The following is a 26,634-nucleotide window of genomic DNA, read 5'->3' as shown; positions in this document are numbered from 1 at the left end:
AGAAAAAAACTATTTTTTTTGTGCTGTATAAAGCATGTGCAATTTCCAACTAATGGTGATGCAGATCTTTCTTTAAAATATTCGTCCATCTTCATTATGTGATAACACTTATCAACAGGTGAGCGCATATTAACGGTTACACGAAAGGAAACAAATCCTAGAAAATGACTAAAACTGATATCTTTTACATCAGTGATAGAAAGGTGATAAACTGTTGTCATTTTTGTTTTTTTGCCACCATAAAGTTGTGATTCTGGATATATAATATCCATATTGTATGGTGCTTATCCAAAAGGCCGTAACTATATGATGATAGCGGTCAACAAAATCACAAAAACCCAGGGTGGTGGAAAACAGAGTCAGACATTCTTTTGCAAAGCATTTAGACGAACAAAGTTCAAGTGATGTCTCTTGATTATTAGCTACGTCCTGCAGTGTCCTCTGCTGGCGGTGAGTGGCTGTTGAGCTGGTCTTCATGGCAAGGCTTCTCCACTGAGCTCTACGATCAGTTTAGCGTCTGTGTCCGTCTGTACGAGTAGCGTGCCGGAAAACTGGCCCGCAGTGGCTGGCACGAACTGAACAGGGAGGTTGATGTAGTGTTGTGATCTAGGAAAGCACATGCAGACATAGTAAACCAAACTAGCTTGTAATGCTACAGAGCAAAAAAGTAAATGGAAAGAAAGTGAATTTATTTCACATCAACACAAGAAACTGCAAAAACATTTCCACATTCTCTCGCCAACTGATATAGTACGAATAACAAAATATTGGAAGAAGTTTGTCAGTTTAAAATGTAACTCAAACTAAAAATGATTTATGACACTACACATTTAGTACACAAATACATGCATATAGTAAAATGCATGTTGTGCCACAAACCACACACACAAATCTGACCTGTGGCTGAGCTCTGAATCAGAGCCTTCACATCAGGCACTGGCAGCAGGAAGTGACATGGAACGCTTCAATAAAATCTTTCTACTTGCTATTTTTCCTTAAATTGGCTTGTGCAAACAGTAAGACTTTCTACTACTAGAGAAAGAGGAAGCAAGAGAGATTGTGACTCACCTTAGAGAATAATTTGAATGCTTGATGTGGAAAGGCTCTTTAGGACTTATGAATTTTAGCTGCAAGTCAATTAGAAAACCTCAAAGTAAGTTTCATGCCACACATTTAGGAGAAGCAGTAATAACACTGCACTCATCAACATGCAAAGACCATTTAGTGACTGAATTTGTTAGACTTGAATGTATTTTTTTATAATTACATGGTTGCTCTGTGACCTCTTCAAGGAATAGCTCACCCAAAAGTGAACATTTCCAGAAAATGTACTCACCCTCAGGCCATCCGAGATGTAGACACATTTGTTTCTTCATCAGAATGGATGGAGAAATTTAGCATTACATTACTTGCTAACTAATGGATCCTCTGGAGTGAATGGGTGCCGTCAGAATGAGATTTCAAACAGCTGATAAAAGCATCACAGTAATCCAAAGTCCATCAGTTAATGCTCAAAATACCAGTCCATAATCGATATTTGTTGATGTAAACATTTTTTTAAAAAATCAAAAAGACTGTTCACATTTCTCACCTGAATCAAATGAAATAAATGACTTTAACTGGAGAAATCATTAATATTGAGGACTTGAAGTTTGAAAAGTTTTGATGAATTTACGACAAACACAGCTTTTCACTTCACAGACGTACATTACTGTGAATTATTATGATGCTTTTATCAGCTGTTTGGACTCTCATTCTGATGGCACCCATTCACTGCAGAGGATCCTTTGGTGTGCAAGGGATGTACTGCTACATTTTTCTAAATCTATTCCGATGGGGGAAAAAAACACTAATCTACATCTAAATGCAAGTACATTTTCATTTATGAGTCAACTATTGCTTTAATGCGTTTTTCCACATAGAAACAGGACTTTAAACAACTGTAAAGTGACCTTCTTGATTAGCTGCTGCCGCTTTACAAACGTCATCTGACTTGTTTACTTAGCGTGCTGACTAGTGCAGCCCTATGTTCTCACCTCATGTGTGTTGGAGGAGTTATTTCTGAAGTTAACCTTCAGTGTGCTGGTGGCGCCCACTCGTGTGGCAGGAAATGTGTACAGACTTTGAGGTGCATAAACGCCCCTCTTCTGATTCTCAGTTGAAGATCTGAATTAATTGGAAATAAACCGCAAAATTGCCCATGACATTTTAGCAGTGAAAGAAGTCTTCCTCTATAGGTCAGATTTCTAACAGGAATACAAGCCTTACCCAGTCTTTGAGCCTGCAGAATCCAGTCTCTTCCTGTTCTTCACAGTGGCTTCCGTTTTCACCAAGGAGCAATTTTCTTTAACACTCGATGCTTCTCCTGCTCTTATGCCCTGCACACATGAATCAATACACTCAACAGGGAAGTACTACCACTCCTCCTTCTGCATTAGTGTCCTTTATTTATGACTGAAATGGCACTTTTAGCTAATAGTCAATGTTGTTAGTAGGCAAATTAATAGGGCAGTTACATTAGTTTAGCCTAGCTATGAAAATCGCATACAGAAAAAAGTAGAACTCTGCATTCAATAGACTTACAGCACCACACAACTGGAAGCGAACACGGCTCTTGTGCTGAGGTTTGGCTGTTGGGTGACATTCCAAATCCCAAAACTGCGCATAATCTCCCCGGTCACGTGGAAGGAAAGCGAATGGAACCTTTTTACAAAACAAAACAGAAAACTTAAATCAGTTGAAAGAAAATTCTAGATCTGTCAGAGACGAGATGATGTTTGACGCATCCACACCCCTACCTGCATCCTCTCTTGAATCCCCAGAGTCCCAGATGCTTTCTCACATCTGAAGGCAGAGTATGTGGCACGATAAACATCTCCACCGCTATCGACACCCTGATCCAACAGACAACAGTGAAGTCGAAATCAATAAATCCCTCAGGAACGAAAGCTTTCAAAATTCTTACATAACTGCCAGCATCACACACCTTTACATATGGAGGAGCAAATGAAGAGAGGTACCATCTGACCTCCTCTCCATGATTCTCCACCTCCAGAGAACATTCTGCACAAAGAAAACAATTGTTTTCCTTTTACATTTTAATAGGCCAAGATTTCAGAATCCTATTGAAAGTCAGTGTCTCAAATCAATCAAAATTGTGTTACTGTACAAAAAAGAAAATATTCAGTTGACAGGTTCTGTACTTACCTGATGATTCTCCAGAGGCAGTGGGAGGGAAGACCAGCGTTCGGTTCTTGATCTCAACCTGAGGCTGGGTGCTGCTGCTCTGAAGTTTCTGTCCTGGTACTAAAGGGGTCTCAGCTTGAGGTGGCAGTGGGCGTAAAGAGCGGTCCATGGCGCAGCTAGTGGCAGAAACATCCATGGCCAGATCTTGCCGGATCTGAACTTTAATGGACTTTAGAGAAAGAGACATAAGGATGGGAGTTACAGAGAGCGCATCTACACTGTCATTCAAAAGTTTAGAATCAGTAAGATTTTTAATGTTTTTAAATCTATTTGATCAAAAATACAGAACAGTAATATTGTGAAATATTGGTTTCCAATTTTAATATACCGTACTTTAAAATATCATTTATTTCTGTGATGCAGCACTGAATTTTCATCAGCCATTACTCCAGCATCACATGACCCCAAACATTTGATTAGTAGTGTATATTGTAACAAAAAAAAATTATATTTTGAATAATCGCTGTTCTTTTTAAATTTATCAAAGAATCCTGAAAAAAGTATCACTTATGAAGTATTCTAATTTGAGATAGTGAATTGGTGGGTTTTTGTTAAATGTGAGCCAAAATCATCACAATTAAAAGAACCAAAGACTTAAACTACTTCAGTCTATGTGCACTGAATTTATTTAATACACGAGTTTCACAATTTGAGTTGAATTACTGAAATAAAAGAACTTTTCCACGACATTCTAATTTATTGAGATGCACCTGTAGCTCCGTTTGTAATGTTCTTCCGCGGGATGTGTGCAGTTCTGTTTATTAACCACTAGAGCGCCAAGTTACATAGTGCTGCTTTAAAATAGAAAACTTATTTTAAATTGCAATAAGATTTCACAATTTTTGTGCAAATAAATCCAGCCTTGATGTAGATAAGAAACTTCTTTATATAAAATTTTTTTTTTTTTTTTAAATCTTACTGATCCCAAACTTTTGAACAGCACTGTATTGTATTATCTCCATTTTGTACAGAAGAATTCACATAATCGGAGTTTCTTTGGATAAAAAAAAAAAAAGATGTGTTGTTCCATATGCAAGTTCATTACTGTAAATTCAACAGCATGTTATGAACTAGAAACCATGTCTTGAACTTAAAAACAATCATAGAAAACTTATACATTCCCTCTTCAGTCAGACATAACACACAAATCTCCAGAAATGAATACCTTCTGTTGATTATCACACTGTACATAGATCTGTCCACTCCAGGGCAGCATGGAGGATTTGGTTGCAAGAGAAGGATTGGGACTGATGAGGATTTGCAAGTGGCTCCTGAAAAAAAAAAAAAAAAAGAAAACAAAATACGGCTATAGATTTTGTTAAATGCTAAACATTTATATAAGCTATGTACTTTCAATTAAAAATGAGAACAAAAAGTCATTGATTTTCCCGATGTTTGTTTATATGCAAGTCTCGTACTGAGGTTCAATGACTCCGTGCTGTGGGGTGATGGTTAGGCAGTGAGCTGGCCAGGACAGCTCAAAGCTCAGCTCTCTGTTCGAGCGGTTCAGTATCTGCACATGTCTGGTGTCAGCCACACTGTCTGCAAATGAACAAGCAGAAGACAACATTTGGAGGGAGAAGCATTCACTTGCTAAGTGCATTTTCTTTGAGTCAAACAACATTCATTAAAACCACCTGAGGTCATTTTTAATATCACTTTTTAAACTCAAATGTGTCTTACTGATAGTGGGTGCAGTGAGAACCAGCTGTTCAGGCTTGATGCTCCAGGTGTTCTCTAGGTTCAGCTCTGTTTGTTTCAGCACAGGTTCCGATGGACTTAATGGAGGACCTTTGACTGGTAGCACATCCAGGGAAACATTACTGATGTAGCGCCCTGATGACCCCAAACCGCTGAGTAGAGAACTACACATTAACTTCATCAGCATGCTGAAATCTGAAAGCATTCATTTCTGTTCAGTATGTTGTTCATTGAGGATGTTTACCTGTCTGATTCAGAGGTGTGCCTTTGTGAAGGCCTGACGGACTCCATATGGTCACTCTCTCCAGAGTCTGACATTTCCATAGTGCCAAATAGCGACAGCATAACTTTGCTCATGTTGCTATAGAAAATCTGGGCTTCATTTGGCCTTTGAGGCAGATCATAGGCTGAAAACAAATAAAGCCACAATCAAGGTCAGTTAATTGATTAAACTAATTCATTTTGAGCAAATCCTTGCCATCTTACCCTCTTGAACCTGCTCCTCTCCAAGGAACATTTCATCAAATGGGATACTTTTTAATAAGCTGTTCTCAGACAGTACTTTATTCCCTGCTTCTGGTTTGATTTGTAGTAACCTTGAAAACAGATAAAATAAAATAAAAAAAAAGACTAAATGTGTAAAAATACACTGAACTGTCCTCTCACAGATTAAGTTTCACAGATTAGACATTTAATAAGAATATCAGGGAGGTCATATCTCTAGCTGGTTAGTGGGAATAATATACTAGTAATTGTATTTCATTTCTAAAAAGGTCTACAGGGAACTATGCATGGCTACATGCAAAACTTTATTCAATACTTTGTTCAATTGAAAAGATAGAGGGCTCTTAGAAAGTATACATTTTTATTTGGTTAGTTTTAAAATAAATGTTTAACTGCAAAAGTACATAAATTACTCAAACGTGTCATCTGCCTATTTTTGATTCAGACATCAAGTCACAGATCTTTCAATTAAGTACTTTATTCCCTGCTTCTGGTTTGATTTGTAGTAACCTTGAAAACAGATAAAAAAATTAAAAAAAAAGACTAAATGTGTAAAAATACACTGAACTGTCCTCTCACAGATTAAGTTTCACAGATTAGACATTTAATAAGAATATCGGAGGTCATATCTCTAGCTGGTTAGTGGGAATAATATACTAGTAATTGTATTTCATTTCTAAAAAGGTCTACAGGGAACTATGCATGGCTACATGCAAAACTTTATTCAATACTTTGTTCAATTGAAAAGATAGAGGGCTCTTAGAAAGTATACATTTTTATTTGGTTAGTTTTAAAATAAATGTTTAACTGCAAAAGTACATAAATTACTCAAACGTGTCATCTGCCTATTTTTGATTCAGACATCAAGTCACAGATCTTTCAATTAATTTTTTTCAAAAAAATTCTCAGACATTTTTTAAAATACTAAATAGAAAAGATTTTTGTTGAAAAACGTAAAAGAAAGAAATAAGCTCCTATTTTAACACTAAAATGTTTTTAAAATATTCTTATTTAAGCTGAGAATTCAAGTCAAATGAGAACTGCCACTGACTTCCTGAACTGTTGTCGAGACACCTCGTCCCCACAGAAGAGGCAGACAGTGGCAAGAAGAGCTGCACCAGACTGACAGATAGCCTGCTCTCTGCGTGAAGCCTTCATTGCTATTGTGATCACCTGCAGAAACAGCATTGATAAATCTTCCAAGCATATACAGGCATTAAAACAAAACATGCACTTGGCTCACCTCCTGTGTTCGCTCTTTCAGGACAAACTGTGAAGGGGACAAGCTAATAATGGTTGAGTCCATGACAGCTCGATTTTGAAGATTGCTGAAGGATACCGCTTTCACGAAAGCAGCACGTGAACCCGTGTTTCTCACACACACACAAAGCTTCCTGACACGTCCTGCCTGCACTCCACTCAGCGTGGCCACATAGCCTTCAGAACGCTTCCTCAACTCCTCCAGGATCACGTTACTCGTGCCGCCATAGCCTGACAGAGGGATCTGAGAACACCACGCTAAAATGTAACACCAAGTATTTACTAGAGGTCGACCGATGTATCGGCTTTGCCGATTAATCGGCACCGATAGTTGATTGCTAGAACTATCGGTTATCGGCAAAAATCCATGCCGATAGTTTTCCGGGTTGCATCCGTTGCTGGAGCGGCTGAGAAGGGTCACTGACAGCATGTGCTATTTGTTTAGACACGTGATACTGCACGCTGAACAGAGCGGGAAACCACTATCGGTCGACCTCTAGTATTTACAACAGTATTACGGTTTATGAGGCATTATTAATAAACTCACAGTGAACTTGACCCCAGGCTGGGAGGCACGTGCAGCAGACTGCTTGATCTCCAGTTTGGCCAGCATGGATGCAACACGGGTGGGAGCAAAGAGCAGATGAACAGTCACATCCTCTTTGGGTTTGATTGACAGCTCTCTGTTACGTGTCAGTCGCTCATCTGGGCCGAATGAGCTCTGCAGCTGCAGGGTTGAGATTCACAGAAACAGACAAGTGGGAGAAAGGATAAATGGATAGACAGATGTGAATATATTGCCACTGGCTCTACAAAACCAATGAACTGGTTGGCTGGCTGCTCATAATTGCTGTACCTACAGCAATCTTGGGACAGAATGCATATTTATCCATTACCTACGATTACTCGCATGACAAAATACTACTATACTATAAAATAGAATATGAAGTGTTGAAAAAATGATTACTAATTGTTATGAAATACTTTGTCATCATCATGCCCCCTTAGGAGCTCCATATATTATAGATCTCAGTGTCTAAAACGAAATTTCTCAATGTGTTAGCTTACCTGGAAACAGTCTTGGTCTTGGCCCCTAATGAGCAGTCTGAGTTGCTGTGATGTAGTGGGTGAATTGTTCCTTAGCACCAGTTTCTGTTGCCTACAAACACAAAAGCATCATCTCCATCCAATTCACTTTTATGAAATGGCAGTTTCTATGGCTATGTAAACTCACACTGCTCTGCCCAGGGTAACCCCTCCCCATGCCATGAACTGTTTGTTGGAGAGGATGGGTGGGACCTCAGCCTGTGATAACACAGCAGGTAGAGATACTACTTTCCCAGAAACTCCTTGGACCGTCTCTCCTTTCAGCATCACCTCATACTGAGGTCCACTGGGTAGAACCAAAATCGTCAACATGCTGAGAAAAGAAATCAAATGTTACCCGAAAGTACATTAGGGGCTTTCGCACCAGAGGAACCTTCCTAGAACTATTGGCGGAAGTAGGCATTTTCGCACTGCAGGAAATAGGAACATATTTAGTTCTAGGAACTCCGTTTGGGGGCTAACAAAATTAGCTCATACTTTAGAGTAGGGTTTAAAACAGTTCTATAGGAACTACCAGTGTCGCAAGTGTACGCTGATTGGCAAACATGGAAAACAGCGATAATTGCATTTAGCTACTTGTTGTCTGCAGCGCTGTGTTTTTTTTTCTCAGCCTTGATGATATGTAAAACTTAAAGTTGTTATCGCAGATTGTCAGATTTTCACGTTCTTTCAATAGTGTAAATTGTGCGTTCAACATTCCATCTCCGTTATCACGAAGCTCTGATCACATGTCTTCCATTCACTAATTAGACAAAGACATCACTGGTGGCCGCTTCAGAGTTCCCGTTGCTGGTTTGCATGCAACCAGGAAAACGGCCCGAGGGGGAAACTGGTTCTCTAGGAACCACCATGCTGGCTAGTTCCTAGAACTATGCGGTGCAAAAGCCCCTACTACGAAGTAGCAAGAATATTTTAAAAATACACTTCCCCCTCTAAAGAGTCAAACTAGATTTCAGACAATCTGAACTGTAGCGAAATTAATAAAAGTAATAAATAAAAACCTCAGATGCAAACAAAAAGGCATAAAAGTACAATCTGTTGAACATGCCTCTCCCCGAGTTTCTGTTTGTCCTGGGCAGTGAAGGAGACCACTACACCCTGCTCCTCTCCAGCTTTCAGAGTCAGTTCCTCTGGCCTCACAGTGAAACGGCTGTCTCCACAAGTACTCTGAAAAACAGCCCAAAGAAAACAAGGAGTGAATTCACAGCAAAGGCTAAGCTACATAGATTAACACTGTAGTGTTGTTGCAAGGCACATTCAAGGCTATTTATAGTCAATGTATGAAACATACAATTGTGTTAAAAAGTAAAGCTCATGATCAGGTACCTTTACTCGGAGTAGAACATCAATGTTGCCTGCATTTTTTAAAGGAAGAGTCTGCTTGGCTGTCTGCCCCAAAGGAGCCTGAAGACACACCGTCTGTACAGACATTCAGGTAGTAAATAAGCAACATCAAGCTAGTAAATAATCAAATAAATTAATAAAAAATAAAACTGAAGCCATTTCATAACCTCAAAAAGCTAAGTGTGTCTTGTGACATGTTTTATCCATTACCTGCAGGTCTTTGGGTGCATGCACTCTGGGAGTGCCTGACCTTGCCCTCAGGGCTACACTCTGAATCACATGACTGGGGCCTGGACTGTCCACCTCAATATCCACCCGTGCACTGTATTCATCAGCTGGCCCCAACTCACCTGCATCAAAAAAAAATACAGCATCTCATGTTCAGTCTGTGATCCATTTTGCTGTATAGAGGGCAGGGTTACTATAGTTAACTAAAAATACAAATTAAAAGTCAAAATATATTTAAAACTAGAATAGTATCTCAATGACACTAAAATAAAACTAGACACCAGTTAAGAAATGTTCAACCTGTATCAGTGTTAAGGTTTACATGCATACCTGAACTTGAAATGTACTTCTGTGGTGCACTGAAATGAACCCACACCAAGCAGCTTTCTTGATTCTGAAGAATGAATAAAAATGTATTTAAACAGTCAAAACTGCCATCAAATCAGAAAGTAATTTAAAGAAATATTCACCTCTGCATAACTGGCATGCAGCACATGGTTTATGACTGATGAAGTTGAAAGCGAGGTCAGACTTGAGCCAGTATGAAGGGAACCATCCGTGGTCATGGCAACTGGGCTCTTCGAGAAGCCGAAACAATGCCATGCTGATGCATTCTGTGAAAGACAAAACCTTTGTCCTTGAATTTGTTCAACATGCCATTGGATGAGGTCTAAGTTTTCAGTCAGAAGTCTCATACACATACAGAAATACATCATACACAAATAAGGTAAACATTTTTCAAATCCAAAAAGACAGATCTCACTGACCGCACTGATAACTAGTCGAATAGGCACAGTGGCATGAGTCCTGTTGACCAGCTTGAGCGGCAGGGCCTTGGAACTGCCCCCCGGCATGTCCCAAAAGTCCAGACAGCCTGTCTTTCCAACATCAACCTATTCAATTAAAAAAAATTAAATAATAAATAACTTCTAAAAAAAAACCTACAGAAAAATATTAACAACTTTCAAGGATAAAACTGCCATACTATTAATCCTGTGCATAAAAAAAATTCAATTACATGCAGTATTAGTGCTCTGAAACTGGCAACAGGGACAAAGGGAACTCTAACCTCGATCACTGGGTTCTCAGCCACAGCGATCAGCACCACTTTCTTAGCAAAGACTTCAGCATGCGCCACAGTCTCTGACTCTGCAGATGCAGGCCAGGATGACACACTGAGAGTATACTGATACAGTCCAGACCTTGGTGCTATAAATAAAACCCTCTGTTCTTCTGTACATTTGGGTCCAATTATGGTCTTATTCTTTACTATCAGCCACTGGAATGGGAGAGACTCCACCTGTAATGAAATGACAATTATAATACTGCACACAAAAGTGGACTGAATGAATAAGACATGTCTCCATTACACCAGTGGTTCTCAAACTTTGACTGCAAGGCCTCCCAATGACCACAAAAATATTCAAAGACCCCCCGTTTATCCCTTCAGCTTTTGAAAATGTCATTTACATTACTACTATACAATTAAATTTTTTTTTTTATAATACAAATAAATATATTTGGCACACAAAATGGAATGACAGACATTCTCATTCACCATTTAATAAACTGCATGAAAATGTAACTGACTGACTGATGCATCACTCTGCTTAATATCTCCTTTTGTAAGTCATAACGATATAAAAAAATAAAAAAAAAAAGACATGAGACATCTTATTTTTGGATAAACTATATTACCCACAACTAGGGCTGGGCGATATATCGAATATTAGCGATAATATCACAATAATTTTGACGATGTAAAATTTGAAAATATCGTCAATATCGAATATTTCAAATTCAAGCATACTTTCCCAAAAGAATGCGGCGAACGTCCAAAAAAGGAGACAACATGTTATTGCGGACTGCTCTACACGCCTCTACTTCGCGAGCTTTCATTAGTGCGGTTGCCAGATATCAATAGTTCAAATCCCCGAATAAAAGCTTCGCTGTTACAAGCATACATTTTCTGCCCATTGTTTTGCTTATTTGAAGCAATCTGGCAAACATGCGCACGCGCTCGCTCCTCATTGCGGAAGCACCGCCACCGATGATCTAAAAACACCAACAAACAAGCTGGAGTTTAGCGATATAAATGAAAGTGTCACTCAACCAGTCTGTGTTCTGTCATGAGATCTGGACTGTATTGTTTGCGATTGTGATCGCTGAATAAATGCACTTACACAACCGCTGTTGTTTGAATAAAGAAACATAGGCTACGGCAATTTGGAATTACTATTAGGAATTTCACTGTTATAATATTTTATTTGTTTTACCAGTTTTCATAATATAGACGGAGAGAGTGCATAAGTCTTTGGTATTAATTATATATGGGTGTATATGTCTGTACTTGTTTTGCCATACTTCAGTTACATATACATGTGTTCATTTAATAAAAAGCAGTAAGTGATCACTTGGTGTAGATTTTTTTTAACTGCTTAAATTTGCATTAAACATTTTGTATTTACTTTGTAACAATAACTTCTAAATTGTTTTTGTTGTTTTTTTTAATGGGGGCAAAAGAAATTCATGTTTTTTTAAATTATTTAAAAACAAATACAAACATATTGAGATATATCGAATATCTTATAAATTGACAATATAGAGTTATAATTTTTTGTTATATATTGCCCAGCCCTACACTCACAACACAATCTCTCTTCATATGAGGGGTCATATGATGTTGATAAAAAGAACATTATTTGGTGTATTTGGTGTAATGAAATGTGTTTATGTGGTTTAAGGTTCAGAAAACATTATTTTCCACATACTGTACATTATTGTTTCTCCTCTATGCCCCGCCTTTCTGAAACCCGTCGATTTTTCCAAAGCTCATCGATCTGAAAAGCAAGGTTTGCTGTGATTGGCCAGCAATCCAGTGCCTTATGATTGGCCAAATACCTCAAGCGTGTGACGGAAATGTTACGCCCCTCCCATATTGTGATGATGCTCTGTCCGGCCGGAGCGATGATTCAAAAACATGAAAACCCATTATAAACGAGGCATTCGTTGCATCCAGTGGGGACATAATTATGGATTATAAATGACTTATACTGTCTTTTTACGCGTTGCATCGCGCCGTGTACACATAAAACCATGTCTGCATTTGTGATCGGAGAAATAACAAACAGCAAGCCCTACTCTACACTGCCCAAAAAACTCCCTTTAAATATAAAAAAAACTTACTTAAAATCTGTGAGTCAGAACAGCCGGCATTGTAGTCTACTCAACCAGGATCAGTAGACAGTCCTCCATAAAATGTGCTGCACACATCTGAATATTTGGGTTGAAGTGTTCTGGAACAGTGTTGTAAATACAACTTAAACACTGATTTCTAGTCGTGTCCATTTTTGGAAAGCCAAACAAAGTAGTTTCGCTTTCACAACGAAACACAGCGGCCTAGAGTGAGCAGAGAGTGAGGAACGGCCGGAGGGCTAGAGAACGGCGTGGATTCGACGAAGGAGGCTTGCGGCAATCACATGTGACGACCCCGGATAGTGTTACAATAATCAATACAGTCCTAAGATAAATCTAGATATAGAAGAAGTTCTAATCTATGCAAACCAAAATATCACTTTAATGTACTGGTGTGCACAGGGGTTAGGGTGTCACTTTTCGTGGAATTTGCGTTATGGGGGTTCTGGGGGCACCTTGACGGAACCAAAAGGGCACTTTTGCACCGCCAATTAAAGGGGCAGGGGCTCCAAGTAAAAGGCTATGTTTTTGAATGATTTTTTTTTGCACTTTTTCAGGCATTTTTTAAACAAAATAAATATCTTTAGTTTCTGCAATTTCTAATGAGTGATATTGTTTCAAAGATTATATTGCAAAAATTATCGTTATCGTTTTATTGCCCATCCCTAGCATCAATTATAAAACATCAGGCTTTTGAGGAACCGCAACAAATTTACTTCCTAAATAGCTAATTGGTTTATATTGTAATCCACATAAAAATAAGATGGGGTTAAACACTCACCTTATGGTGATCAAGGGTGGGCATGCAAGTGTTCTCATTAATGGAGAGATAAGTCAGTCTACTGAGAGATGGGCTTGAACAATGGGACTGAGGGGAACCTGTATCGCCAGCAGGACTCCTCTGAGCCTTTCCACTACTAGGGGAACATGGAGACATCTCTCTATTTCCAAAACACAAGGATAAGTGTCAAACCAGGCCATTATTTATCCATGTACTGAACCACTTAAAACACATTACACAATAACTTACGGTTGATTAACAATAATCAATAATTAAAAAATAAACAAATAAGAATCATCTCCCCTCCTCACAAATGAAAGTGGCTTACACCACAAAAAAGGCAATATGCAATTCTGTTAGATAAACAATTTTTTACCCATATCCACTTGGAACGGAGGTCTGGCTTGGACTGGAGTGGGTAAGAGGGGAAGTGGATGGTCTGAAATTACAATGGGTGACCTCCACAACACCAGGGACACTGCTCTCAGGGGAGCCTTCAATAAAAAGTAGTAAATAAAGTTGATGTCCCAAATTTTCTGAAGCTTGCATGGTGTTCAAGCACATTAAGCAACATTTCACGCTGATTTTTAACATGCTAAATCTATAATACTGCTGGTTTTGTATTTGTTTAAAAAGAAAAAGAAAAGAGATACCAAATTTTTCCTGTGTTGTTGGCAGGGAATCCTGACGATCAACAGCTGCAATTTTCTCTTTTGAAACTGACTGAGTGGCTTTAGGGCTTCTGGGTGATCGTGCCTGGTTAATGGCAGGTTTGTCTGCCCGGCCTCCTGTTGTCTTGGGTTTGTGTGGGGAGGTCTTCAACGACGATACTTCAAAACGGCAAAGGCCAGGTGAGGTCTTTGGGGAAAAAGCAGGAGTTGACATGGTCCCTTCACCTTTCAGAGAGCGGCGGTTACCTGTGGTGGAAGTGCTGGCTACTGGTGATCGAGCCGTTCCTATTTTGATCTTGGATTCAGGGACACTTTTATTGGTGGATGGTGCTGCACGATAGTCATTTTTGTTTTTCTCAATGCCAGATTTGAAATCAACAGTTTTTGATTTGAAGGATGTGGAAGATGATGACTGCCCAGAACCTAAAGATCTTTTGGCTGGATACACAGTGGTAGTTGGTAAACTGCTTGACTTGGGTCGAGGAATTGCACTTCGTTTGACATCTGACCTTGGATTTGGTGACACAACATAAGTACCCTCTGTTTGTTTCGACGCATTACCTGCCAGTTTTTGAAATGTTTTGCCTACTGCTTGCTCTTCATTGTTATGGATGGATCCATTTTCCAGAGGCGCCAACTGCTGTTGAGTCAGCTTGTTAGAACTGGCCAAACTATCAGCCAAAGTGAGGATGTCCAAGCAGGACTGTGAGGTGGATCCATCACTGTCACTACTTGAGACCTCAGCCCTCTTCAGATATTTCTCCATGTCAGGAGTACTAAGGTCACCCACTGATGTGGTCTTCTGCAGATCCTCCAGCAGCCCATTTTGATTTATGGCTGCTACAGAATCAGGACTCATAATCGACTCTTCTGCTACTTGCTGACGGCTTTTAGAGCGGCTCCGTTTGGACAGCTCCATGATCATGGCAGCAAGCTGTGCTGGATCTGAGCTGATGGAGGCATCAGCAATTGCAGATGCAATTGTACTGATGCTGAGCAGAAGACTGCTGCTGGGGTTGGGTGATTCTGAATGGCCAGAACTCTCCTTATCTCCATATTGTGCAGAGATCTAATCAAATTAGACAAAAAGTGTCAACAGTTTTGCTAATTTTTAAAAGACTCTGTGGCAGCAGTCCAAAGCTAACTGGTTATCAATACCTGGGAAACCTGTCCCTCAGTTCTTTGCGGTGGAACATTATTCTCATGTGTGGCTTCAGCAGTGTTGGTCTCAAGAGTCTTATCTAGATCATCTGTAGATCACATAAAGGACATCAAAATGACTTAAGAAAAAACAATGATTAAATAAATAACTAATGAATATGGTGAACGCACCTGGATTAAGTGTCTCATCAGCATCACTTTGCGTAACTGTCTCAATGTTGATGGAGCTTCCTCTGGAGAACAAATCTGAGGGTCGAAGTAACGCAACAGGTTTCCTCTTCTCAGGGGATGTAATGAAGTATCCAAAAGATGGCTAAAAAAACAAATAAATGGTTGAATAACTATCATTTAAGCTTGGTTGTGAAGGGCTACCTTCCATCAGAGTTTAGCTATAATAATATTTAAACATCCAAAACAGCTAATCAATGTCTTTAGAATTACTAGAAACATCCAGGCAAGTGTGTTTGGGCAGGTTTGAGCTAAACTTGGCTTGACATTGACTACTCAGGAACAGAACTGAATGCCTCTGCTCTACGGCATTCGAGGCACATTTTTGATGGGAAGGTTGTTAACGTATCGTCTGGCCAGATTTGATACCAGCATTGACTTGCATTGCATTCAAGACCCACATTGAGTTCATGCATATCATAGGAAGTGATCTCTTAATATTTGCGTTGCTAGTGCCATACTAATCTGATCTACAGAAACAGTTTTGCAATTGTAATCAGGTTGTTGGTGCACTTCACATGGCTAGAGTCATTTGTGTAACACACAGAGTGCTCCAAATGAGACAACTTTGAGGTTAGATTTCAGTGAGGATGTTACCTTAGATGATATCTGCTTAGGGATAGAGTCCTCACCCTTTTAACATTGTCCTCTTCAGCGCTCCCAAGGCACCCCAGAGCTTCAGAGCGCCTCTGAAAAAACTCCCCCAGTGAAATACGCAGATAACTTTGGTTCCCAGGCTCAAGTTCAGAGGAGACCTGGGAGGCCCTCATGAGGATGTTACTACTACTTGGGATTTTCCAAGATGTGTCTCCCAGCACTTCACTCATATTTACAGCTTGAATCTGCTCTTCCTACCAGAAGACAAAAAAACAACAACAACAAAAAAAAACACATTTTTGGTTGCTGAATCACATCTAAGAGCATTTGTGTACAATAAACTTCTAGGTTCTAGGATCTAGGTTGCTTGAACTCAAAATACCTGGGAACCGATCATACCTGCATAAACTGGTGGTCCTTTTCAAACTCCTCCTGATCCTCAATTATCTTGTCCATGGCCTGGCCTAAGGTTATACAATATTATGCAATGAAAGCAATGAATTCAAATAATTCATTTAATGTATTAACTCATTCAATGTGTCAATGTACTTAATATTGTTACAAACACACATGACTGCCTTTCACCATTCAAACAACAGGAGAAACTAAATAACTGCCAGACAATTACAATTAGGGGTGCAACAGTTCAGAACAGAGTTCGGCTAATGCATGTTTCTGTTGATGGATACGCATTCTGGCTTCCCAACACATTACAAGAGCGATGAGAAAAAACAACAAAAACAAACAAAACATGGACAAACCAGTTACTCTTTGTTCAATGCGAGTGCTGTATGCTGGAACAACTGCCATTTATGCCGGGTGAGACCTGAACAGCACACGTTGCTATCTGTGTTTAAACTAAACTCATTTAAGCCTTGCCAGTTTAAATATTAAAGAGCCAGAAGACACAAACATCTGTGCGTGTGCTCATCCAAAGCATGTGAACCCGCGTCTCAGAACGCGCGTAAATACAGGGGTTAAAGCAAAAACTTTTTTACAGGGGCGGGGCGGGGGTCCTTTCTTTAACATTTGAAAGGATTCTATGGCAAAATTATTGCTTTCCTTATTCAAACTGTTTTATTTTCATGAATATATGGTTGACCTGAAGAATGAAAGCTATATCATACACTTGAAAAATTATGAGCTATATCACCGCTTATCGACACTAGGGGTGTGACAATACAGAGAGATGAGACAAAATACAGATACTTGGTTCACTAGAACAAGGCAATATTTTAATACTATTTTTAAGAAATTTTCATTACAAAAAGTAAAACAATGCAGTTGTATTTTGAAATATTTTAACTAATCTAGGGCTGACTAATGATTATTTTGGTAAACAACTGATTATTTTGATCCACTATTTTTTTTCTACACCACTACAGAATATCAATACTGTGTTTGTGGAACTAATGGTCACTCTTTTAAACCCTTTGTTAAACACAATCCACTAAATACTCACTTCCTCATTACAGAGAAAAACTACATTTGAATAAAAATATATAAGCTTTAAAATTAAACTAGCTGACTATAATTCAGCAGCAAAACCAATATCTTGAAAAAAAAAAAAATCTTTGACCAATATTAAAATATTGGGATTGCTTGTAATAAAGATTTCAATGCAAAAGAAAAGGCAGTAGAGCTGACTGTTTCTGTCAATGGTAAGTTTGTGATAACGTAAGAAAAGTACTTTAAATGTTTTGCCAATTGCTTGAACAACTTAATATATAAATCTAGAAGTAAATGCAAAAGTAAAAAGCATTGAATAATGTGTTGCTTATATTTATTGTGTTTAAACATGTCTGTGAAAGATTGTATTACTGTACTGTGTAAAAAAAAGAATTGCAATGCTGAAAAAGCATTTTCAGTGACAATGTTTGGATTTGAAATCAAAATAATGGATAAATGTTGTGTTTGTGGTAATCAGCCATGGATCAGTAGCGGACTCCTGTGTGAAAGCTGCTTCCCCTCTCACAAGAGTCACCTAAGAGGGGAATTCCCCCCCCATTTTCAATTTTCCTGAATAAATGTCTAAAAAATTCAGACTGGAGTATCACTATAAATAGTTATAAATGATAAAAAAAGGCTTTAAAAAGATCGGTATCAGTAGATACTGCTTTCTGTGATCGGCGATCGGCCTCAAAAATGCTGATCGGAGCACCCCTAATAGGCATAGCCTGCCCTATATCATGGTGTATTTTTATTCGTTTTGTTAATAAAAGTTCTGTGTTTTTTATATATATATTAGACCAAAATGAGTTTGACGTTGTATTTTGTTGTTATATTCAAGCAATCGATGCCGAATTGCCGCCAACTCGAAAGTGAAAGTAAAATTCGCACGGTGCTTTTAAGCTATTTAAAAGCAAAGGAAAGCGAGGAAAAGCCCCTGCCCCCATGGTGATACCGGTATTATCGGTGTTGTCACACGTCGATTAACCAGTGGGAAAATTTCCTCACCGTCATAACCCTACTCGAAAGTGATCTCAACAAGTTTTATTTATTTATTTTAAATGTAGGATTATTTTTTTCTGCTGCCAAATGCTGCACGGCGGAGATCCGGCATGGTGCCAGAGAACTTTAAGCCCTGCAAATATTAAGCTCTCTTTGAAGTATTGTGCTTGAATGGACAAAATCACACAAGAATTATGTCAAAATGCCCCGTCAGTGTACTGGATCCGTGCATTGTCTTAAAGTGACAGCACTTTCTTAATGTTTATCAAACAGCAACAACACGGAAATCACTCACTGCTCTTGATTGAATCATTTTTGTAACTTTAATAAGGATTCATCTTTAATTTATACAGTCAAATATGCAATGTTATTTAACATTTGATTACTTTATTCAATTTCTGTACCTAAAAACTAATGTTAGACCTACCTGAAAAGCACTGTTTATTTTATTTGTATCTTTGCTCTATTGTATTTATTTGTGCTGTTGCTTGTTCGATTAACCGGTGGGAAAATTTCCTCACCGTCATAACCCTACTCGAAAGTGATCTCAACAAGTTTTATTTATTTATTTTAAATGTAGGATTATTTTTTTCTGCTGCCAAATGCTGCACGGCGGAGATCCGGCATGGTGCCAGAGAACTTTAAGCCCTGCAAATATTAAGCTCTCTTTGAAGTATTGTGCTTGAATGGACAAAATCACACAAGAATTATGTCAAAATGCCCCGTCAGTGTACTGGATCCGTGCATTGTCTTAAAGTGACAGCACTTTCTTAATGTTTATCAAACAGCAACAACACGGAAATCACTCACTGCTCTTGATTGAATCATTTTTGTAACTTTAATAAGGATTCATCTTTAATTTATACAGTCAAATATGCAATGTTATTTAACATTTGATTACTTTATTCAATTTCTGTACCTAAAAACTAATGTTAGACCTACCTGAAAAGCACTGTTTATTTTATTTGTATCTTTGCTCTATTGTATTTATTTGTGCTGTTGCTTGTAGTTAGATTATTTATTCTTATTTTATTTTTATTTGACAATAGGTTTTTCCCTAAACCTAGCACATACCGAACCGTACCGAAACCGTTGCACCCCTTAATTACAATGCATTGGCATTGCTTGTGACATGCTCTGCCGATTGAACTACAGAATATTTTTTATTCTGCATTCACTTTCATTAAATTGAAAAAAGCGACAATCTGCAAAAATGCACCATTTTTGCATGTTCTGCAGAAGAAAGTCAACACAAGGTTGATTCAATTGAGAAATGGTAGAATGAGAACATTTCACTTACTTCCAGCAAGAAAATCTTCAGACTGAAACTGCATAGCAACTTCCTCAGGCATATTGGCCTCCAATTCCTTCTCGAAGGAAGAGTAATAGGCCAAATCAGTGACCCATTTTCCCTCTTCATTCTGGTAGACCACACTGTGAGTGGCATTTGTGCCTAAGGAAATACTTAACATTAATTTCTAAATCATAAAATACAAATACTATTTTTAATACTTAATGTAATTCTACAAATGTCAGAGAAACCCACTGACATCACTACATCACATTAGAAACGGAAAAAAGACCGATACCTTGCTGTAACTCAAGCTCCAAATTGTCTGGCTGGTGATTCCAAATATCATTATGTTCCTCATGATTCTCATCAAAGCTCTGGCAAAGGTACCTAGCATCCAGAGACTCTCCAGGTTGATCATCTTTACTGCTGGTGCTCTGCTGTTCATTGAGAACTGGAGAATCCCCACAAGGGCCACCACGCATGCCCAGGGCACCAAGATCCACAGTGTGGCCCAGGTCGATCACTTGTTCGGTTTTATTATGCGATTCCTGAAGTACCTGAGAGAGGTGGAAACTGCTCTGGGTGCCCTGAAGGAAGGGGCTGACTGTAGAAGAAATGTCCTGAGGGTTATGACCAGCACCTGCCCTCAAGTATACAGAATCCAGGTGAACTTCTGCTGTGTTATCCATTGCATCCTGTTAAGGAGAAAAGTATTAAGGGTAACATCAACAATTTTTGCAACAGCAAAAAAATACGGACAAAGACTTACAAGAGCCTCCTGTCGATCCAGACTCATGCTCCAATTAACTGGGCATCGAATGGCAGGTCCAGATGCCACAGTAGCATGACCAGTCTCCCCTGTGCCAACTGGACCAACACGATCACCCATCTGAAGAGATCAAAAATAAATTAAATTACAATCTGTAATTGTGCTGTGCTTTGCATAATTATGCTAGGACATGCTAAAACACAAAAATAAAAAATACACATTTTGAATTATCCTCTAAGCATTTTAAGAGATGATCATATGTATGCAGTTTGCCATTTTTAGTTAGCTTGTAGTCTAACTTTGAAGCTGTCTAACCTTCCCATTTAAAAGCAAGTTACCCCAAATCCGAATGGCATGTTCCTGTTGATTAAAAAGATAAAATTTTACACTGATCATTATTAATTGCTCATATGACACTAACATTACCTGGCCATGCATAATCATGCCTGATCTGCTGAGCAAAGATTGAAGCTGATCATCATGTCCCATCTGTCCACTTCCACCCACGATGCCAAGACCACGAAGCACATCATAGGTGCTCTGGACTGTGGTGGGAGGCAAAGGAATGCTAGATACACCTCCATTTCCCTCCTCATCACTGCCACTACTCCCGTCTCCTCCTCCATCACCTGATGGCACAGAAAAACAGTGATAAGACTTAGTTCCTGCCAGTCTAAATGTTTAAACCAAAAACCCTAATTAAGACAAATTTTATTTTATTTAATAAACACCCATTTACCAGTAATAGGCGAGTTGATGACCTGTCCCTCTGCTGAGCGGCGGTGCTCAATGCCTGTCCTGGTGTCAGGGTTCCTCCCCCCCGTCTGTAGCTCATCATCAGAGCTTCCTCCTTCCAAACCTGGTCGAAAATGTGGCCGACGGCTCTCCCCAACCTGACCATATACAAATAACTGAAAATGAATTATTGAATTACCAAAAAAATCGGGCAAAAATTAAAAGCACAGATAACAATAAAAGCAGAAAGCAGCTTAAGACTAACCGGTTGTCTGGAGATGCTGGGTAGGAGGAATCTTGCTCTACCCCGGTTCCGTGAAGCTTCTAGTTCATCCTCTGTATCCTCTTCATCACTTGCAGGACAAGAATCCATACCTGTGGCTGCCAGACGCACATCAGGCATGTGAAAGTCCCTCTGTAGTGTGACACAGTAAAAGCAAACATTAGCCGTGCATATAAATACAAACACATGCATGTATATATTTAAGAAAAATATATGTTGTTTATATTAAATATTTATATATAATATATATACACAAGTAAATATTTTCAAAAAATATACTATAAAATAACATTATTTGGTGTATTTGGTGTAATGAAATGTGGTTTAAGGTTAATCTTAAATGCCCTGCCTTTCTGAAACGCATAAATTTTTACAAAGCTCATCGGTCGGAAAAGCGAGGTGTGCTCTGATTGGCCAGCTATCCAGTGCATTGTGATTAGCCGAATACCTCAAGCTTGTGACGGAAATGTTACGCCCCTTACCATACTGTGATGCCCTGTCCCGCCGGAGCGACGAAACAAAAACATTAAAACCAATTATAAATGAGGCATTTGTTGCATCCAGTGGGGACATAATTACGGATTATGACGACTTATACGGTCTTTTTACGCGTTGCGTTGCAACGCGCCACGTAAACATAAAACCATGTCTGCATTTGTGATCGGAGAAATGACAAACAACAAGCGCTACTCTACACTGCTCAAAACTCGCATTTGAATCATCCGTGGCAAATTCTTTAAATATAACAAACGTATTTACAGTCTGTGATACTTGGGTTGAACCGTTCTGGAACAGTGTTGTAAATACAACTTAACCACTGATTTCTAGTCGTGTCCTCTTTTGGAAGGCCAAACAAAGTAGTTTCGCTTACACAACGAAACACACGGTGAGCTAGAGTGAGTGGAGGCCGGAGGCCTAGAGTGAGCGGCGGCGGGCAGGCGGACTTGAGAACGGCGCGGCCGGCGGATTCGACGAAGGAGCATCCGGCAGGCTTGCGGCAACCACATGTGATGACCGCTTCGTCTCGAAAGACGATCCGCTGATCCACAGCGCAAAGTTTATGCATTTCCTCAGCGACCAGCACGGATCAGCTCTAGGCATGACGAAGCGGATATCGTCCTCTTTTGGAAGGCCAAACAAAGTAGTTTCGCTTACACAACGAAACACACGGTGAGCTAGAGTGAGTGGAGGCCGGAGGCCTAGAGTGAGCGGCGGCGGGCAGGCGGACTTGAGAACGGCGCGGCCGGCGGATTCGACGAAGGAGCATCCGGCAGGCTTGCGGCAACCACATGTGATGACCGCTTCGTCTCGAAAGACGATCCGCTGATCCACAGCGCAAAGTTTATGCATTTCCTCAGCGACCAGCACGGATCAGCTCTAGGCATGACGAAGCGGATATCGTCCTCTTTTGGAAGGCCAAACAAAGTAGTTTCGCTTTCACAACGAAACACACAGCACCTTCACTCCATGGCGGTGGCAACAACAATACTACAGCGAGAATAAAAGTTACGCCTTCTTTCTTTGCGTGAACATTTGGGCGGCATTATGCAAATCTTCCCACATAGTGACGTAGACATGTGGGGGCATGTTAGAACGAGCCGTTTTAGGTAGGCGTGGTTGACAACTTTTATAAAGAATATCTCTTTGGATTTGAGACTTTAGTCTTTGCAACTTTACAGATCTTCTTTATGCACCAAGAGCTTGTAACACTCCAAAGAGAAAGGAAAATTTTTTATTGCATCACTTGACCCCTTTAAGAAAGAAAATGAGGTTAATTTTGATTTTATTTTGACTTTAGGAACATTAACTCATACTTGGTCATAGTCATCATGGTGTCTGTTCCATTCTGGTTCAGTGGAGTGGGGTTGAGATAAACTGGAAGGTAACTCCTACAACAGGAACAGATCATATTATTAAAAAGAAAAAAGGTAAGCTTTGGTAAACAAACAGCAAGAGAGAACTCACAACAGGGATTTCTTGTCCTTCTACTCTGCCTCTCTGCATTGCAGGTGGCATCAGCTTATTGAAATACAGCTCCAGTTCCTCATCATGGAGCTGGTTCACATCAATGTCATCATCTAGAGGACAAAAAGTTCATTTAAATCAATTATTGCCTTCTTATCTTGGTTCTTTAGAGCTTATTCTTTTGGAACATATAATAAAATAAAACAAAAAAATTAAACCAACCTGTCATATCACTGTTCATGCCGTCCAGAGACATTAGTTTCTCATTGGCCAGGAAGCTGGCGATGCTGCCACTGCACCTTTCACTGTCTGTCCCTTCACTGGCGGAACCCTCCTCTTCCTCCATCATCACTGGGAGCACAGTGGCCTGAGAACAAAAGAGAGCTTAACCCTAACATATGATATGCAAATTTCTAAGGCCTCTAAATTATCAAAACTTTTTCTAATAGCCTGTTGTACACAGTCTACTACATGCCTTATGTCAACTGATTGATAGTTTTTACATTGTTAGCAAGTCAAAGGTCTAGTATAATTCCAAAAATGTCCATCTTCAGGTTGTGGTAAACATGTCTTTTTGCTTTGAAATCTTTACTGCTTTTTATTAAGTAAATGTATGAACAGATTTTATGTTGTTAGTAATATTTCAAGAAACACTTACTGGACTGAAGCAACTAAAGTTTATCTTAAAGTCCATAAATCTTTTTTTAAATTTTTTTTATCATGTTAAAATGTGAGTATTAAATATACGAGTATAAAATAAGATGTTTGTTCGTACATCTGTCAAACATTTTGCTCTGAATTATATGTTTCGCCCCACAATAAAAACTGTAGAGCTTTTATTATAAAACAAAATATTTAATTATCATCTTACGAAGACATATTGCTAGCAGATAGAGTGGCAATTGATATTTATATGCATTTTATGCAAGTAGTCTGCTGCACTGTTACAAAGATCTCACTGATTTATAAGAATTTCATCTTACTTTCTGAACATATAGATATGATAGTTTTTCTGACTGCTATTTCATGTGCTCAAGTGTCAATGAGCACAACAATTACCTGAGCTGCCAATGTATCTTTGTCTCCGATATGAGAGAATGACAGAAGACCAGTTGAGAGGTCTAAGGAAAGATAAAATATACATTTCAAAATATTTTTTTCAGTTTATACATGTTATTCACTATTTTGTAATTAATTGTTGATCATGCGTTATCAGTAAGAAAGATTAGTTTTACCCTAAAATTAAGAACAACAAGCCTTAATTAAATAAAACATTACATACCAGAAGTCTGATGAGGAACAGAACCTGACACAAGAGGAACAGCCACCCCTCCTGATGATGTTTTGGAAACAGAAGCAGATTCGGTTTCGGTTTCATCCAAATTAACATTCACCAGCAGGTCAGAGAACCGATTCGCAGCAATGAAGACACCTACATTGTCTCTACACAACAAAATAAAATAAAAAAAGAACACACTCGGTCAAGCAACACAGGTTTTCCCAATAATCCAGATCTGGCTGATGGCCAATAAAATGTAAAAAAAAAAAAGTGTTTAAAATTCAAAACTACATAACTTAATGAAGGAAAACAAGACAAAATAGCTTGAAGTCAAACGAACATTACATTACACACATTATTTATTAACTCAAAAGCTGAAGAAAAAAAATTGACCTACTGATAAGATTGTCTGTAGACAAAATGGAAAACTAGCAGTTCTGTCAATGCTATTAATCTTAAAACTGGCAAATATCAGCTGATTACTTGTACTAGAGCAAATAGCCTATAACTATTATAAGCACAATAACTAGGTAGTACAAGTACTAAAAAATGAACCAGAAAATTAGGGATGCACCGATATGAAAAATTTGCCCGATACCGATAACCGATTATTCTTTATTTTTGAAAGCCGATAACCGATATGTTGGCCGATAAATCTATATCCAAATTGTTATATACTTTTTGAGAGCCTGATTACAAAAAAGGTATCATCATTAAAAGCCACATCCCAAACACTTCAACATAAGCAGCCTAGTTTGAACGGTGTACGTTTTAAAAATATTTTTACTCTCCCATTACCAAATTTAGTCATAAAAAAGTCTTACAAATAAATAAAAAATTGAAGGTCACACTGATTTGTAACCCACTTACAGATGGGGAAAAAATCATTAACAACTGCTGAACACTTACAAATCTTCTTTGAGGCTGAGAACAAATTTTTCCCTGCCTCCATCTGACCCTTGGGAATGCAGGAGTGAAAACTGTCCATCCTCTAAATATGATGCTTGGATATCAGTTACTCTGTAAAAGACAAAAAGGACTCTCGAATAACACACTACTTCCAATAAACAGACAAAAAAAACGCTGAGAGGAATCGGTTTCGAAGACAACTCACCCTGAGGGGAAAAGCAGTACTTGTGCCTTAATAAAAGTAGTCCATTCAACTACTTCATGCAAATACAGCACCGATAATCCGTGTAATGCTAAAAATCGTTGCAGTTACACTGGCCTCCCCGCTTTTTGAGAAGTGTTTGTCGAAGTGTAAAGATGAAGCCATTACGGGAGAATCCCGCCTCTAGGTTTCTCTTTGCGTGGGCGGGGCTTCAGCATAACGGCACATTTCATTGGACGATTCTTTTTGACTGCTTTCAAAGAGTGGCGAACTCATGTGTCAATCACGTTGTTGTGTGTTTTGAATGAAGAAGCTGCTTGAAGGAAACATTTTTACATAAATTGGTTCTAAATAGCGTTGCATTGTGTATACTTTACAGTTAGTAGTTACAGCAAAAGAATTCGGAATGCATGAGGACTTTAATTGGTTGTACAGATCTTACGATCAAACATTTTAAATGATTATGTAATTATAATTTTCGAAATTACACAAATGACGTTCCACATAAACTGCGAGATCGTGAAATGTGATCCACAGAGCAGCTGTGGGAGCCCTGCAGGACAGTTGCTAACTGAACACATTGTAATTCAACCTAATGGCACGTTTGGACTGCCTGATCAAACTTAAGACTAGAAATAATTATTCTGATTTAAAACCATACACAGCATTCCAGAGTGCAGGACAAGATGTGTACTCATACACAATAACAAATACAAGGATTGTA

The 26,634-nt window shown here is 38.8% G+C and overlaps 1 protein-coding gene across 1 annotated transcript; it reads right to left on the bottom strand.

Annotated features, from left to right (window-relative positions):
- Positions 1-472: 472 nt before the first annotated feature.
- On the bottom strand, positions 473-26,128 carry LOC107596741 (centrosomal protein of 192 kDa-like). The gene is made up of 45 exons (XM_016287538.1): positions 26,079-26,128; positions 25,709-25,819; positions 24,803-24,963; positions 24,580-24,641; positions 23,743-23,887; positions 23,521-23,633; positions 23,370-23,444; positions 21,538-21,687; positions 21,277-21,430; positions 20,964-21,166; positions 20,538-20,657; positions 20,064-20,463; positions 19,775-19,927; positions 16,423-16,487; positions 16,059-16,277; positions 15,370-15,511; positions 15,196-15,287; positions 14,020-15,106; positions 13,743-13,860; positions 13,367-13,526; positions 10,460-10,690; positions 10,158-10,283; positions 9,861-10,004; positions 9,721-9,784; positions 9,373-9,512; positions 9,145-9,237; positions 8,867-8,985; positions 7,946-8,131; positions 7,780-7,870; positions 7,259-7,438; positions 6,695-6,955; positions 6,503-6,624; positions 5,434-5,543; positions 5,192-5,354; positions 4,930-5,111; positions 4,665-4,788; positions 4,412-4,517; positions 3,208-3,415; positions 2,987-3,063; positions 2,799-2,894; positions 2,584-2,703; positions 2,269-2,378; positions 2,037-2,166; positions 1,069-1,127; positions 473-606 (listed from the first exon to the last, which is right to left on the bottom strand). Exons 1-45 carry the CDS (start codon positions 26,126-26,128, stop codon positions 474-476), a joined length of 7,155 nt encoding a protein of 2,384 aa, XP_016143024.1. The 3' UTR covers position 473.
- Positions 26,129-26,634: the final 506 nt, after the last annotated feature.

Source organism: Sinocyclocheilus grahami, unplaced genomic scaffold (assembly GCF_001515645.1).
Source record: "Sinocyclocheilus grahami isolate Dianchi unplaced genomic scaffold, SAMN03320097.WGS_v1.1 scaffold222.1, whole genome shotgun sequence".
In the NCBI taxonomy this organism is placed as follows: domain Eukaryota; kingdom Metazoa; phylum Chordata; class Actinopteri; order Cypriniformes; family Cyprinidae; genus Sinocyclocheilus; species Sinocyclocheilus grahami.
The sequence above is the reverse complement of the archived record's forward strand: the minus strand, read 5'-3'. Positions and strand labels throughout refer to the sequence as shown.